At 41.4% G+C, this 13,445-nt stretch overlaps 1 protein-coding gene across 1 annotated transcript in view; it reads left to right on the forward strand.

The window, feature by feature from the left end:
- The window catches only part of nbas (NBAS subunit of NRZ tethering complex), a 160,108-nt gene that overhangs the window by 20,190 nt on the left and 126,473 nt on the right, over positions 1-13,445 (forward strand). The window contains exons 10-18 of the mRNA XM_042389831.1: positions 294-432; positions 518-583; positions 675-803; positions 1,215-1,278; positions 1,821-2,014; positions 3,525-3,800; positions 8,636-8,761; positions 9,104-9,255; positions 9,423-9,560. Coding sequence (XP_042245765.1) covers positions 294-432; positions 518-583; positions 675-803; positions 1,215-1,278; positions 1,821-2,014; positions 3,525-3,800; positions 8,636-8,761; positions 9,104-9,255; positions 9,423-9,560 — 1,284 coding nt within the window. The remainder of the gene's footprint in view (positions 1-293; positions 433-517; positions 584-674; positions 804-1,214; positions 1,279-1,820; positions 2,015-3,524; positions 3,801-8,635; positions 8,762-9,103; positions 9,256-9,422; positions 9,561-13,445) is intronic.

Genomic DNA, 13,445 nt, shown 5'->3' on the forward strand with positions numbered 1-13,445 from the left:
TTTTGAGCTCCTGACCACATCTGCTCTGTCTTAACTGTGCTTAGCCACTGATTCCAGCCAGACTTTTACCTTTTAGATAAATAACTTTTTTAATCCACCGCTTTGCTTAAATGGCACTCGAGCAGCGTGAACGCTCACTGATAACCCAGCTTGAACCCGGGCTGAAGGACGACCTCACAGTCACTACCTTAATTCGCTGCTCTTGTTATGTAGTGCCAATTGTTCTGTCAGTCAGCAATCACGGAGGTGGTAACCATGTGTTTGCGTGTGTGTGTGTGCTTGTTTTTTTCCAGATTGCTGCTGGTGGGGGGCTGTGAGTCGGGGGACGACAGTACGTCCAAGGCCTCTTGTTGTGGCATCACAGCATGGAGGACTCTATCCGGCTCGCCACACTACAAGCAGGTCACCAGCTATGAGGATGATGTCAATATGGTGAGGAGGCCACACATACAAACCTCTCTGTAAATAATTCATGTAAAATGTAAAAAAAAAATCACCCACTTTTCTTGTCATTTAGAATCAGAAAAGAGGTTTCTTCAGGATCCCCAGTTTCAGGCTGTTCTCCAGACAAGGAGATGAAAAGGTAGACTTTTTTCTTTCTGTTTCCCTCATTTGAAATTGTGAGCATTATCTTAATCAAAAAAAATGTCTACCCTTGCAATTGCATTGTCCAGGATGGTGTATTCCGCATGAGTCTGAGCCCTGATGGCACCCTGCTGTCGGTCATCCACTTCTCTGGTCGTCTGTCTCTCTGGGACATCCCTTCGCTTAAACAGAGGGCCACATGGAGCCAAGACCAACAGGTACACCTCTAAACCACTTGTGTGTACGTTTGTGTATGCATGCATGATTTTGCTAATACAGAGTATACCTCTGTGTTTTGCAGTTGCGTGTCCTGGTAATATTTTGTACATTAGCTGCTTGACTGACTGTATTAATGTAATATCTCTCCTCTGTGTGTGCGCGTATGAATGTGTGTGTGTGTGTGTGACAGTAAGTGAGGTAGCTTCGGAAGAACTTATATTTGCAGTTTATGCGGCGTGTGTGTATGTTCTGCTTCACCGCTGATCTGAGCTGGCAGAGCCTCTGTGTGTACTTGCTGTAAGTGTAAACAGGGTTAGCAGATTAATCCCCCCCCCCTCCCCGTCCCCTCCCTTTCTTCTTCTTTCCCTCCCATCTTCTTTGGTCCCTCCATCCTTGGGTCGTCCCCACAGCCAGGATTTGAGGAGATCAATCCAGAGTGGAAGACATCGCTGGAGAGAAGAAAGAAAATAAAAGGTAGTTTGGCCCGCAGGGCTAAAGAGGGCTGACTTTATTGCTGACACGACAGTGCACAGTGGATACAAAATAATGATCTTTGACATGACTTATTCGCTGAATTATACAGTTATTTAGACATACAGTTACATACTGCATGCCAAGGCCAGCAGACATTTTCTCCGTCAGTGTCTATGCCCGTGAGTGTGCGTATTTCTGTGCTCGTGTAATTGCCTGTATGTATCTGCATGTATGCCAATTTGTGCAACTGTGCAGTTTTTTTTGTTGTTGTTGTTGACAGTTTTAGGCCAATATTAATGGCAGCTGTGACAGCTTGTGTAAACAGTGATCTGTGTGGGAATCTTTATCTCATGCATGAAAAGTAATAAACATGCCCACATGTGTAAATATCTTGTAGAGGAGGAAAACGATTAAAAGAGTTAATGAGGTATATGATCCCAATAAGTGCACAATGCATGTTCAAATAAGAGGATCATCCTTTTTATTGTCTTTGATTGATCTATATTACTGCCCTCCACTATGTCTCTCCATGCCTGTGCCAGATAAGGAGCAGTACTACCCGCTGGAGGACGTGAACTGGTGGAGTGACAACGTGTTGATTCTGGCTCGCTGCTCTGGGTCCGTCACCGTCTCCTCCGTCAGGACGCTCCGCAACCTTCTGGGCAAATCCTGTGAATGGTTCGAGCCCTCACCTCGAGTCACCGCCGCGCATGACGGGGGCTTCCTCAGCCTTGAGGTAAATGTCAAGATAGCGGTACGTGTGTGTATGTGTGTGTGTGTGTGTGTGAGTGGTTGGGTGAAGACGCAGGAGGAGTTTGTAAATCACAGAACGGTGTGTGACAGTCATGCAAGGATCGTTTGTAGATTATAGATGTTAGCCTTCGGGGCTTTAAAAAGGCGTATTGCAGAATAGAAGGGTCATCTCACAGGTGCAGAGGGCTGGAGTCTGTGAGAATGAAATTTCTTTTCTTGTAACTGTTCTGGATCAAAAACACTGAGTACACTGTTTCAAATGCAAAGTGAGTCTGTTGTACAGTTAAGTCGACACAGATGTGTGCATTGATTTGAGATCATTTGTACAGCCAGTATGAAAATGTAAAAAAAAAAAAAGTGTGTGATGATGAAATATGTATCCCTGATTCTTTATTCCTCCACAGAGGCCCTGATATCTCATCACCCTCCTCTTTTATTCCAGTATTTCGCTTTTATTTTTATTTTTTTTTTATCTGATTGCACAGAGAAAGAGAGAGCGAGAGAGCTAGCTGCAAACTTTTAGGAAAGGTTTCATCAGCCCGCTTCAGCGTGGAATGGGGGATGGTTGTCTCTGTTGCTGTATCTACAGCTGAGGGTTCATGTTGAAATTACCTTGAACATGGGGCTGTGTGTGTGAAGACAGGGCTCGTACTGTATACGCCTCCATAGATGTGGAATAGCGCGACCTTGTGCGTTTATGATCGTTAGTACACGTGCATCTCCTCAGCTCCTCATTGATTAAAGCACTTAATGTTTTACAGGTGCTCGATTGTTTCATAAGCCCTGGCTGAGAGCAGAGCTGCTGGAGGAGGCAGAATTTTTCTCCACTGAGCTAAAACCCAGAGGGGTGTCAGGAGGAAATATGAGGACTTGCTGCAGTGTACAGATGAAAAATGGGCAAATAATTTTTCCCTCAACTGAGGCAATCACAAAACTAGAGAACAGGACAAGACAAGTGGAAGAAAGTACTTTGGACAGCTTGAATTTAGATTTTCTATCAAGCAGCTTGACCTTGCTGTTGTTTTGTGTTCAGACAGCCTGCTGATTAAGTGTGTTTACCGGCTTAAGCACAGCTAGATGTAAACTGTGCTGCATTGCATCCCATGCTTCATTTTTCCATTCATCACCTCCCGCTGGCAAAGAAGTGTCCATCCTCGGCGTCACCCGGGCAAGGGCTGTAAATCCGGCAGTCTGACTCGTCAGGAATGGGTGCTCTTCTGTTTTGCAGCCCTCACTTTATGATCTGGGCCAAAGGGAAAGATATATTTTTATGGAAAAAAAACAAAACTTAATGCTGTCAAATGTGGCTTTATGATCAATTCTAAGCCATATGTTTGCAGTGTAATTCAAATTGATGCACTGATTCTCCTCTGCACCCGCATCACTCAAACCTATCACAATACATTTTTCTGCTTCCGTCCTCGTCTTCAGTTTTGTCGTCTTTGTGTTTATGTCTAATCCCGTTTGTGACGCTATAGTTTTCTTATCCACAGTGTGAGGTGAAGCTGGCTCAGAAGCGTGGGCGTCTAGAGAGCAACCTGAGCGGAGGAGCCAGCGAGGACGAGGAGGGCGACGACGGTGGAGACTCTGATTCAGACGACGAGTCCTCAGCCAAAGCCCGCTACTTCGGCTACATCAAGCAGGGCCTGTATTATGTGACGGAGATGGAACGCTTCGCTCCGCCACGCAAGCGCCCACGCACCGTAATCAAAAACTACCGTCTCGTCAGCCTGAGGTCAACGACACCAGAGGAATTGTACCAGAGGAAGGTAGGAGGCCGACACAGCTTGTAAATGACTGGACTGTTAGTGTTCACGTACACCTGCTACCTGCTGATGTGGAACCATCTCTTTTCAAGCACTAAATTGTTCATTTTGTGTATAAGGGCAATAGGGCTGTGCAATATGACCAAAATCTTATATCTTGATATAGGTCATTTCATATCCAGATAATGATACGTATCACAATATAACACATTTTCTGTTTCTGTCTTGCTCAAGTGTTAAAAGTGGTTAGTGGTGTTTCAGTCTGTTGTGAGGACTGGTCTGCAGCGTAATTTGAAAAATACAGGTTTCTGGTCCATGTCAGACTTTTAATACCCAAACCACGTTCATGCGACAGAAGTAGCCCCTCTTTTAGCTCTGAGCTCTTGGCTGGTCAAAGTCCTTCTCCTGTTTGGAATTACCCCGTTCTGTGTCACGTTCACTCTCCACCATGTTTTTTTGTGTTGCTTTCATGCAAATTCCCCGCCTGCATCCGTGCTGTGCAGAAGAATGTAAAGCGAAGTCCAAATGACAAAAAATATTTCCGTAAAGAATGTGATTTACAACACAACTAATATGAAACGATAGACATTTTTCTATTGTCACATGATATATCTCATCATATCGCACAGCCCTAAAGGGCATAAGCTTTGAATTGCTGGCAGGGTCAGAGCTAAATTCAGAAAGAGGTATGCAAATAACTATATTGGTGTCTTCCATTTAAATTTTAAAAAATGTGCTTCGTGGCCTGAATACATGTCGTCACTTTCCATGTCTGAAAGAGTGCTTTGAATTTTGAACATCAGAATACTGAAAGCGCTGTTCCACATTGGCTAATTTACTACACAGTTTTCAGTTGTTATTCTGAGAAGCACTATACCCCTGGAACTCTAGTATTTTAAATGTTAGCACTGTAAAGTTTTGGATACATTTTAAGGATGGCTTAAGAGTTTTAAGTTGTTTTAACAACAGTAGCGACGTGGATCTAGCAAAACGCTGTTTTTTTTGGTTGGTCCATCACTTTGGTGCTAACTGAATCTCAACAACAATTAGATAGATTGCAATGAAATTTTGCACTAATAGTCACGGTCTCCAGAGGATGAATCGTAATGATTTGGTGATCTCTTAGTGCCACCAGCAATCAAAGTATCGTCACGTCTTTGGTGATGTGAGTCAAAATGTCTTGTCAACTATTAAACAGATTACCGTGAAATCTGGTACAGGTGTTCATGAACTTCAATGATCCCTCAACTTTTCACTTAGCGCTGTCATCAGGTCAAAAGTTTAATTTGTCTAACACTAAATGCCTGCAAAACTAATGACATTACCATTAGTCTCAGATTTACTTTGCTAAAGATAAATATGTCAGCATTGTCATTGTGAACATGTTAACATTTAGTTCACCGCAGTCTCAAAGAGCTGTAGCTGAAGTAGCTGAAGACTCTTGAGTCTTGTTTAGTTTAAGACTTTCAGATTTGAATGAACAGACAGATGGTTGACACTGAGTTGCTTAGTGGCTCTTTTAAATAAGAGTATTATAGTACTCATGTTAACATAGTTTCATAGCAGTCACATAAGTGGTGTGATGTGTGTGGACAACTAAGGTCACAGCCGCAGTGTTGCACTCTTCAAAAAGAGAGAAGAAGAGAGAGAGTGAGTCACTTTTCAGGTACAGTTTACTTACTTATTTATCGGGGAGCACACACACAACAAAACGCTTATGTGCTTAGGCAAGAAAAGCTTTCGTCAGTGTTCATGCTGGAACACATTCATGTTTGGATTTGAATGTTCTTTTAGCTCAGCAATCTAAACAACAATTACAGTGCTGATGTGCAGCTCTCTGCCTCACGCTGTTGTAAATTCAATTTGGCAAAGAAATCGATATTACCTATTTAATATTTCAAAGATACTACTCAATTTCCAATTTGCATTGTACTCGAGTCACACGCACTGTAATGCCAGTAATATTTTGAAGCACCCCAAATTCATGGACGTGGATTGCCAAGGCAACGACCAAAAGAGAAATATGGCGGAATCCAGAGCGAAGCGTCAGCTGTAGAGTCACTTCTGTCCCTCTCACACATTATCACGAGTATAAAAAAAAATTTGTCTCATGCATCTCAGCGTCTCTGTCCACAGAGCGAATGTCAGCGAATGTCTCAGAAGAGACATTCGCTGAATTAAAAAAAAAAGTGTATTGGATTAGAATCGCTGACTTTACCTTTTAATTAAACAACAACTGTAGGACGTCATACAACACCATTATAACGGGCTGATCTGCAAAATTGGTTTCCGACTAAATAAATCCTGTGTCAGCTCAGTGAAGTGCTATTGTTTTGTTGGATCAGCTCCAGAGTGCCGTTGAGGAGAAATGAAAACCAAGCAAGATGTTCAGTTTGCTTTGAGGCTATTGCTCAGTCCCAGGGGTTTCTCTGAAATGCTAATTGCTGCATTAGAAATATGGCTGTTGTTGCTTCTCGCTACAAATTGCAGCAAAGACAACAACATGCTCTATCATAAAGCACAGCGAGAGTGGTATCGGCTCTCAGTGGTCCCAAGTTTGAGCATGGTTCATCAGTCATTTTTATGACCCATCATCTACTGCCTTCTTCATCATTGTCATCATCATTAGATGCCATTAGTCATCACCATCAATCCTAACAGTGAGAGAGTTACAAAGTAATATATCATTATTATCTCTTTGTAACACTTGGTACCCGCAGCACTTCCCCAGCTGCTGCTTCTGCTCTCCTTTCGGAATTGTTTTTTTTTTTTTCTTCTCTTCACACGTACCATATGTAGGCGTGTGAGTGAAAAGGAGGAAGGGTGTCTGTATTGTCTGTATGTGTATCTACTATATGTCTGTGTGCGTGTATGCGTTCATCTTTGATTTCTTGTGTGTCAATGCCTGCATATTAATGTTTGCATTACATTTGTACTGTTTGAAATTTCCACACCACAACCACAGATACGCACACTCACTCACACACAGAAACCAGAATGACCTAACCTCTCCGCTGAGATTCACCTCAGTTGAGGTTTGCGGTCCAATTGACTGTGAATGGACCAGAACAAGTGATTTGGGGTTATTTCCTCAAGTCAGAGGCTCTTCATGTGTTTAAGAGTTTGATGGTGCGCTCGGTGGCGTAACCCTGCCTGTGTGAGTTGCTCACTGGCAGGGCTGCTAAACGTTTTATTAGTTGAATCCAGAGAGAGAAAGAAGCAGTTTTTGATGTCCTCCTACGTGAGGTTTAACTGTGTGGGGTTCTTATTGCCCTCGAGGAACCACAGTCTGGCTAATGTGTTGCTTTATACTCCTACACAGAGAAAGAGATGGATACTCAGTGTGTGTGTGTCAGTCAGTGCGTTTGCACACACACACACGTACTTTCACACACATTGAGTGGGCCTGCGTAAACTGAAGTGTCATTCTCTTGTTGAATGACACTGATATAGCACAAAACCTTCTTTTAGCATCATTCTGTGTTGATGTCTAACCCAGGTCATATTTATAATAGTAATAATAACAGCCACTACTACTACCACAAAATATATGGTAACAAGACTGGTAACAAGACTAATAATTAGCCAAGCCACGCTAGCAGCTCTGTACACAGCTGTGCTTTGAGCTAAATGCTACAGCGGTGCTTTGAAATAATAAAGGCTAAAATCAGCATCCTAACATGCTTAAAATGACAATGAAATTTATTTTGTCTCGTACTTAAGTTTACTATCAAATACCAGCAAAACTACTGACATTCCCCTTAGTCTCAGCTGTACTTTGTGTTTAGAGCTAATTAGCAAATGTTTACATGCTAACACACAAACCAAGATGGTGAACAAGCCAAACATTATACCTGCTAACAATTAGCATTGTCATTATGGGAATTTTAGCATGCTGATGTTAGCATTTAGACCAAAGCACCACTGTATCTGAGTACAGCTTCACAGAGCCACTAGCGTAACTGTAGACATTTAGTCTTCTTTTAATTTTTTTAAATTGTATTTTGAGTTCCAATATGTACTCCTGATTCCTCCTTTGAGGTTTCTCACTGTCCATTTGATTTTCTATATATTTCATTCGCCCCTCGGCCATTCCCCTAATCCCTCCGTTGCATACCCAATTCAGACTGTGTCACATTGCTACACAGATTGAAATCTGCATGTTTGAGCTGTTCCAATTCAGTCTTTGAATATTCAGTGTGCACACTCAGGATTTTTAAGTGCCAGTGCTTGTGCACAGGTTTATTCAAACCTTGGCGTCTTTGTCCTTCAGTGTGATGGAAAATGGGGCCCTGGACTTTTCGCTCGTCTGTGGGTTGTTTTTTGTTTGCCTAGATATTTGCTTTAAATACCCCATGCTTTGAATTTGTTTAATCCATTTAATTAATTTATTCTGTTTAGGACCACAGTGCATGGAGATTGAATCAGTAGTATGCCTTTGGGACACTAATTGGATAAAACAAAAAAACTTAAATATACCTCACAGAATATAAAAAGCTGTTATGCAGTTCTGTTTTTTTGTACCCAACTTAAATTTTACATCAAAAAAATTATCTGTGCTTCTTAATTAGAGTTGCTGTCTGCTCAATTCCTAGACAAGCTTTTCATCAACTGGATTGTTCCTCTCATTTCACAAACACTTGTCTGCATCATCTACAAATTAATGTTCACACACTCGTCTTGTCAAACCATATACATTTGTTTTAATGTTGTCTGCACAACATAGAGTTGATTACACCTTCAATGAGTTTTAAAAAGCCCTCAGTGCAAAGAAATCATGCTTATACATTGCTTATGTCCTCATTACTGTGTATTGTGTGCATGTTTTTATCCCACAGATTGACAATGAGGAATATGGCGAAGCCTTGTCTCTTGCCCAAGCGTATAATCTGGACTCTGACCTCGTCTACCAAAGACAGTGGAGGAAGAGTACTGTCAGCATCGCCTCAATACAAGATTATCTGGTAAGAGATAGAAGAAAGAGAGAAAGAGAGATGGATTTGAGGAAATGAGGAAAGGAGGAGGTGGGATGGTTATCAGGAGACAGAGATATAAAGCGCGGTATCTAGAGTTTTGGTGTTTTGTATGAGACGTCTGGTGAGAAATATACACGATATGTGTGTGGGCGAGTAGGGGCATAGCACACGCTTAAGTGCAGCACAACCCCCTTACTCTATTTCACGCATCATTTTTACCAATTTGTAACAAATTTTCACACCCTCCCTTCCTAATTCTGTATTTCATTTTACCCCATCATTTCTTCTGAACTCATTCCCTCTCCTTCCATTCCCCTACATCCCATCCAGAGCAAGATCCGCAAGCGTTCATGGGTGCTGCACGAGTGTGTGGAGCGCGTCCCGGAGAATGTTGATGCAGCCAAGGAGCTGCTGCAGTATGGCCTGAAAGGAACTGACCTTGAGGCCCTCATAGCCATAGGAAACAGAGAAGATGGAGGCAGGTAGGGCATGCAAGAACACACTGATGTACTCCTTGCACATGCATATGTCTGTAAATGACAATGGATTTTTGTCAGTGTCTTTACTCCACCAACCAGGGGTTTATCCTACTTGCGTCATTGTGTTTTTACTTGTTAATCTTTATGTATGTGTGACTTCCATCTCCCAGGTTTATTATGCCAGGTGATGTTGACCTTGATGACCTTCCCTATGAAGACATGCTGTCAGACAATGAGGAGCTGGAGATGAAGAAGGAGAGGGAGAACAAGAAGAGACAGGAGCTGCTGGCCAAAGTCGACTTCAGCAGGTACACTGCCTGTCAGAGTGTAGTGTAGTGTAGTCAGCTCAGCTAATCAGTCAGACACCATATGAAGACAGAAAGTCACAGTAGACAGAAATGCTGCCAAAGTTCTGAACACAGGAGAAGATTTATTCAAACAAAATCACAAGGGCAGGCTGGTAGTTAGAACATCACCAGCTGGAGGACTAAGACTTGGTTTGCAAGCATCTGCGCTGCTTAAAAAAGTACTCCAATAATTTAGTTTTGCACTTCCATCATGTTGGGGGACTTGTGGAAAAAAAGAATGGTCAAAATCCACACAGCAGAGCCCCACATATCCTAAAATTAAACCCTAGTATGGGTGAAGCTTCAAAAACACAGAGTCCCACATTTACCTTTATCATAACATCCTTCTTTCCTGGTAAAAAAAAAAAAAAAAAAGACTGTCAAACTCCACACAGTTAGTGACGCAGGCCTTATTTTAAAAATCTAAAGTCTCCAAGGCCGACCCGAAATAACCTGATGACATCATCTGGGTTATTTTGTCGCTGTTCAGAAGGATCCTCGAGGGCCATTGAAGACGTTATGCAACTGTTTTCTGAGGAATATTTCTTGTGAAGTGTAAACTGATTTTTATGTGTAAAATTGGCTGAGTGCCCTTTTCAAGTGTTCTTGAGCAAGTTTCTGAAGTCCTTATTTCATACATATAATCCTGTCACAGTAAGGTACTCCTTTGGAGATGGGTGTATAATTTTTCACTAAACTTTTAAGAAAAGTGACTGAAATACCATAACGCAACACCAGCTTCCGACTCTCAGTAACAGTTGTTGGGTAGGCGGTAAAAATTCCACCGAGGGGAACCTGATGCTGACCCATGTGAGTCGCCTTGTCAGCAGGTTGTTGCCTACTGTTTAGAAAGCTTAAATTAAGCCATTATTATTCCCGGTATCAACCGTATTGACGGGGCGTAACAAACAGACTAAGATTTGTTGGAAGTGAAGGAAAGAAGAGATTGCAGAGAAGGTATTTAACGCGCAGACAAGAAAACCAGGAGGAAATGTGTGAGCAGGCTGCCAAATTTAACACTGATTGTTTGATTAGGTCACAGACCAGAGAGGGGATCATAAAGGCAGGGACATTAATGGGGATGAGGGGGAGAGAGGGAGAGAAAACGTTGGTGGAGATTAGTGGGTAATCTGCTGGAGGTAATTTATGCCTTTGTTGTTAAGTGCCCAGGGAAAGACTAATGAAAAACCCTTTAGTGATCACTAATCACCCCTCATACACACACACACATAATACCTTACCCTCGCATTATGAAACATTCTTAAGCTTAATACAAATACACACCCATATTACACACATATATTAAAATGAGTAAATGCAAACAGAAGGAAATATGCATATACTGAAATGAATGATGCACGTTTAAAATGCATCTGCGTATTGTGTTCATGCAAGCAAGCATTGTACATACAGGTATTTCAGGCTTCAGTAGCTGGATTAGACTATCTTTATTGTTCTTCTCACTTCAGATACTTAACCAGTGAGCCTCCAGTCTGAATTTGAATGAGAAAGAGAAGAAAGTGTAATGTCTCCCCTCTTCAGTTCCCTTTTTATTTTTTTTTCCCATTAGATTTTCTTTCTTTTTAGCTCATTTTGTAATAAAGCTGTTTAGCTTTATTGCAAACTTGTAGTGCTTACTGGATAAAGAAAAGATTAAGGATATGAAAAATATAGAAGAGGGAGTAAAAAAATAATCAATAATTTGCCAACATTAAAGAAACCATTACATTTAATCGTCAGTGAATTGCCTTCTTTAAATATTCCTATTTTTCTTCTTTATCTCCGAGTCAGGGTGTCTGCCTGGCAGCTCATACACGTGTCCCCAGAATGTGTTTATATATATTTGTGTGTGTGTGTGTGTGTGTGTGTGTGTGTGTGTGTGTGTGTGTGTGCGCGTTTGGGTGCAGAGAAGCCCCTCACTAATGGATCTAACCATGGTGCCTTGAGGCCTGCGGCAGAGGCCAGAGACAGATAATAATTCTCTTAATTTCTTTTTAACTACACCACCATTACAGAAATGGCTCAGTATCGATCACATCTGCTCTGAGTACGTGTGTGTGTGTGTGTGTGTGTGAAGGCTCTTGTGTATAGATAAGGACTGTATTTAACTACTGACTGTCACACGGTGTTTTGAGGTCGACTGTGCATGCTTGAAAGAAATGAATCCACCAGGTTTTTTTTTTTTTAATAATCACCAGTCAGTACAGTGAAGCAAAAGGGTGATTATTCTTAATTGCACTGATTACTCTTGGGTTAAAAAGAGAAAAAATAACCTGGAAGTTACTCTTAAAGAGCGCTATTGACTGTTGTTCTCAAGGAGAGAATCACGTTTTCAATAATTAAAGTCGCTCCACAAGCAAATTAACTTTTGTTTTAAGATGTTGTAAGAAGTTAATTTCAGCTATCACCACCTACATGTTTTCTAAAGCACCCAATAAAATGAAGAATATTACTTTACGACTATGACCTCTCTCCCATTTTTAAAAAAGAACTTCTCTTGTTACCACCAGTTTTACTCCCTTAGGCAATATGTTGCGCTTGCAGGGCATGCACGTATCCTGAAAAGTAATGTCAGGACTTTGTTATTGCTTTGTATTTTTAGCTGTCATGCACCAGATCGATGTCTTGCATGTTTTAAAACTTTTTAATTTTTCTTGAGATAACGACCACTGTTTTCTCGAGGTCACAGGATAATTATGGAGAACTCAAAAATGAGTGTCTGGTTCATTTGATCACACCTGATTTCAGCCTTCAAGGTCACTTTCATCACTGTCAGTGGAGGATTCATCTTTAATTCCAGAGTTTTCTCTGGATTATTTTGAGAGAAAGGTGGCAAAGGTTGGAGAACATGTGTGGTGCGGCGTACACAGCTTTAGAGCTCCAGTATACTGTGTGCCACAAATACAATATGAAACATAACTGGCAGATAAGATAAATGGTCCACAGCCTTTTTATTTTAAAAAGTTAACTGCATTCATTAATGAATGAATTAATTTGAAAGCATCTTCCAGTCTCCTGCCTGTATGGGAATAACAAACTGAGGGGAAGGCAGAGTGCTCCGCTGTGTCGTTATTAACGTCATGTCTGCAGCAGCGGAGAGCAGCCTCTCTGCTGCACCGTTTGCTCCGGGGAAAGCCATTGTTGTCCAACATGCTGAGCGGGCGCAGGGTTTTTTAGGTGAAACAGACTGAGCACTGAGTTATTTTCTTCACCTCAGAGTTAGTTTAAGTTTTTTAATGCTGCAGTGTGTGTTGGAGGTTGGTCTCATGTGTTACTGTTGGAGTTTGCTGCTCCACTCCACTAACGTTAGTCTCTGAGTGACAGCCTAGAAAGTTCACAATATACTTCACATTCATCTCTCAAAGGTAATTATTTAGTCCTTAAATCAAAACATGCTTGCAAATGCTGCATTTTTTTGAAGATGAACTACAAGATAGCTCTAGTATGTGCGCTGTAGACTGTCCAGGGGCTGCACTGCCCTCGCAGTTGAGTTCTGCCTTTTTTGTTCCATCACCGTCACATGCCAGAATTTTCAACAAAGGCCGCGGCCAGTAATACAAGGGCAGCCCGCCTTTGAGTTAAATAGGCAGGAAAAACCCTGAATTCATCAAAGAGTTTATAAAAGTAATAAGGAGTTACTATAAGCCTTATTTTTTAGTTTTTGGTAAATAACCTTTATCGAATAAAATATGACAGAAAACATCAAACAGATAACAGTGGTGATCTTACATATATTTTGCCTCTTTGATGATGTCTTGTTCTTACATTATAAGTAATAAAGGGAAACGACCTATTGGGAAAGGAAACGGGTTGATTATCACATTTTCTCAAGATAATGAAATAATT

The sequence above is a fragment of the Thunnus maccoyii genome, chromosome 17 (genome assembly GCF_910596095.1).
Source record: "Thunnus maccoyii chromosome 17, fThuMac1.1, whole genome shotgun sequence".
NCBI classification, from domain to species: Eukaryota; Metazoa; Chordata; class Actinopteri; order Scombriformes; family Scombridae; genus Thunnus; species Thunnus maccoyii.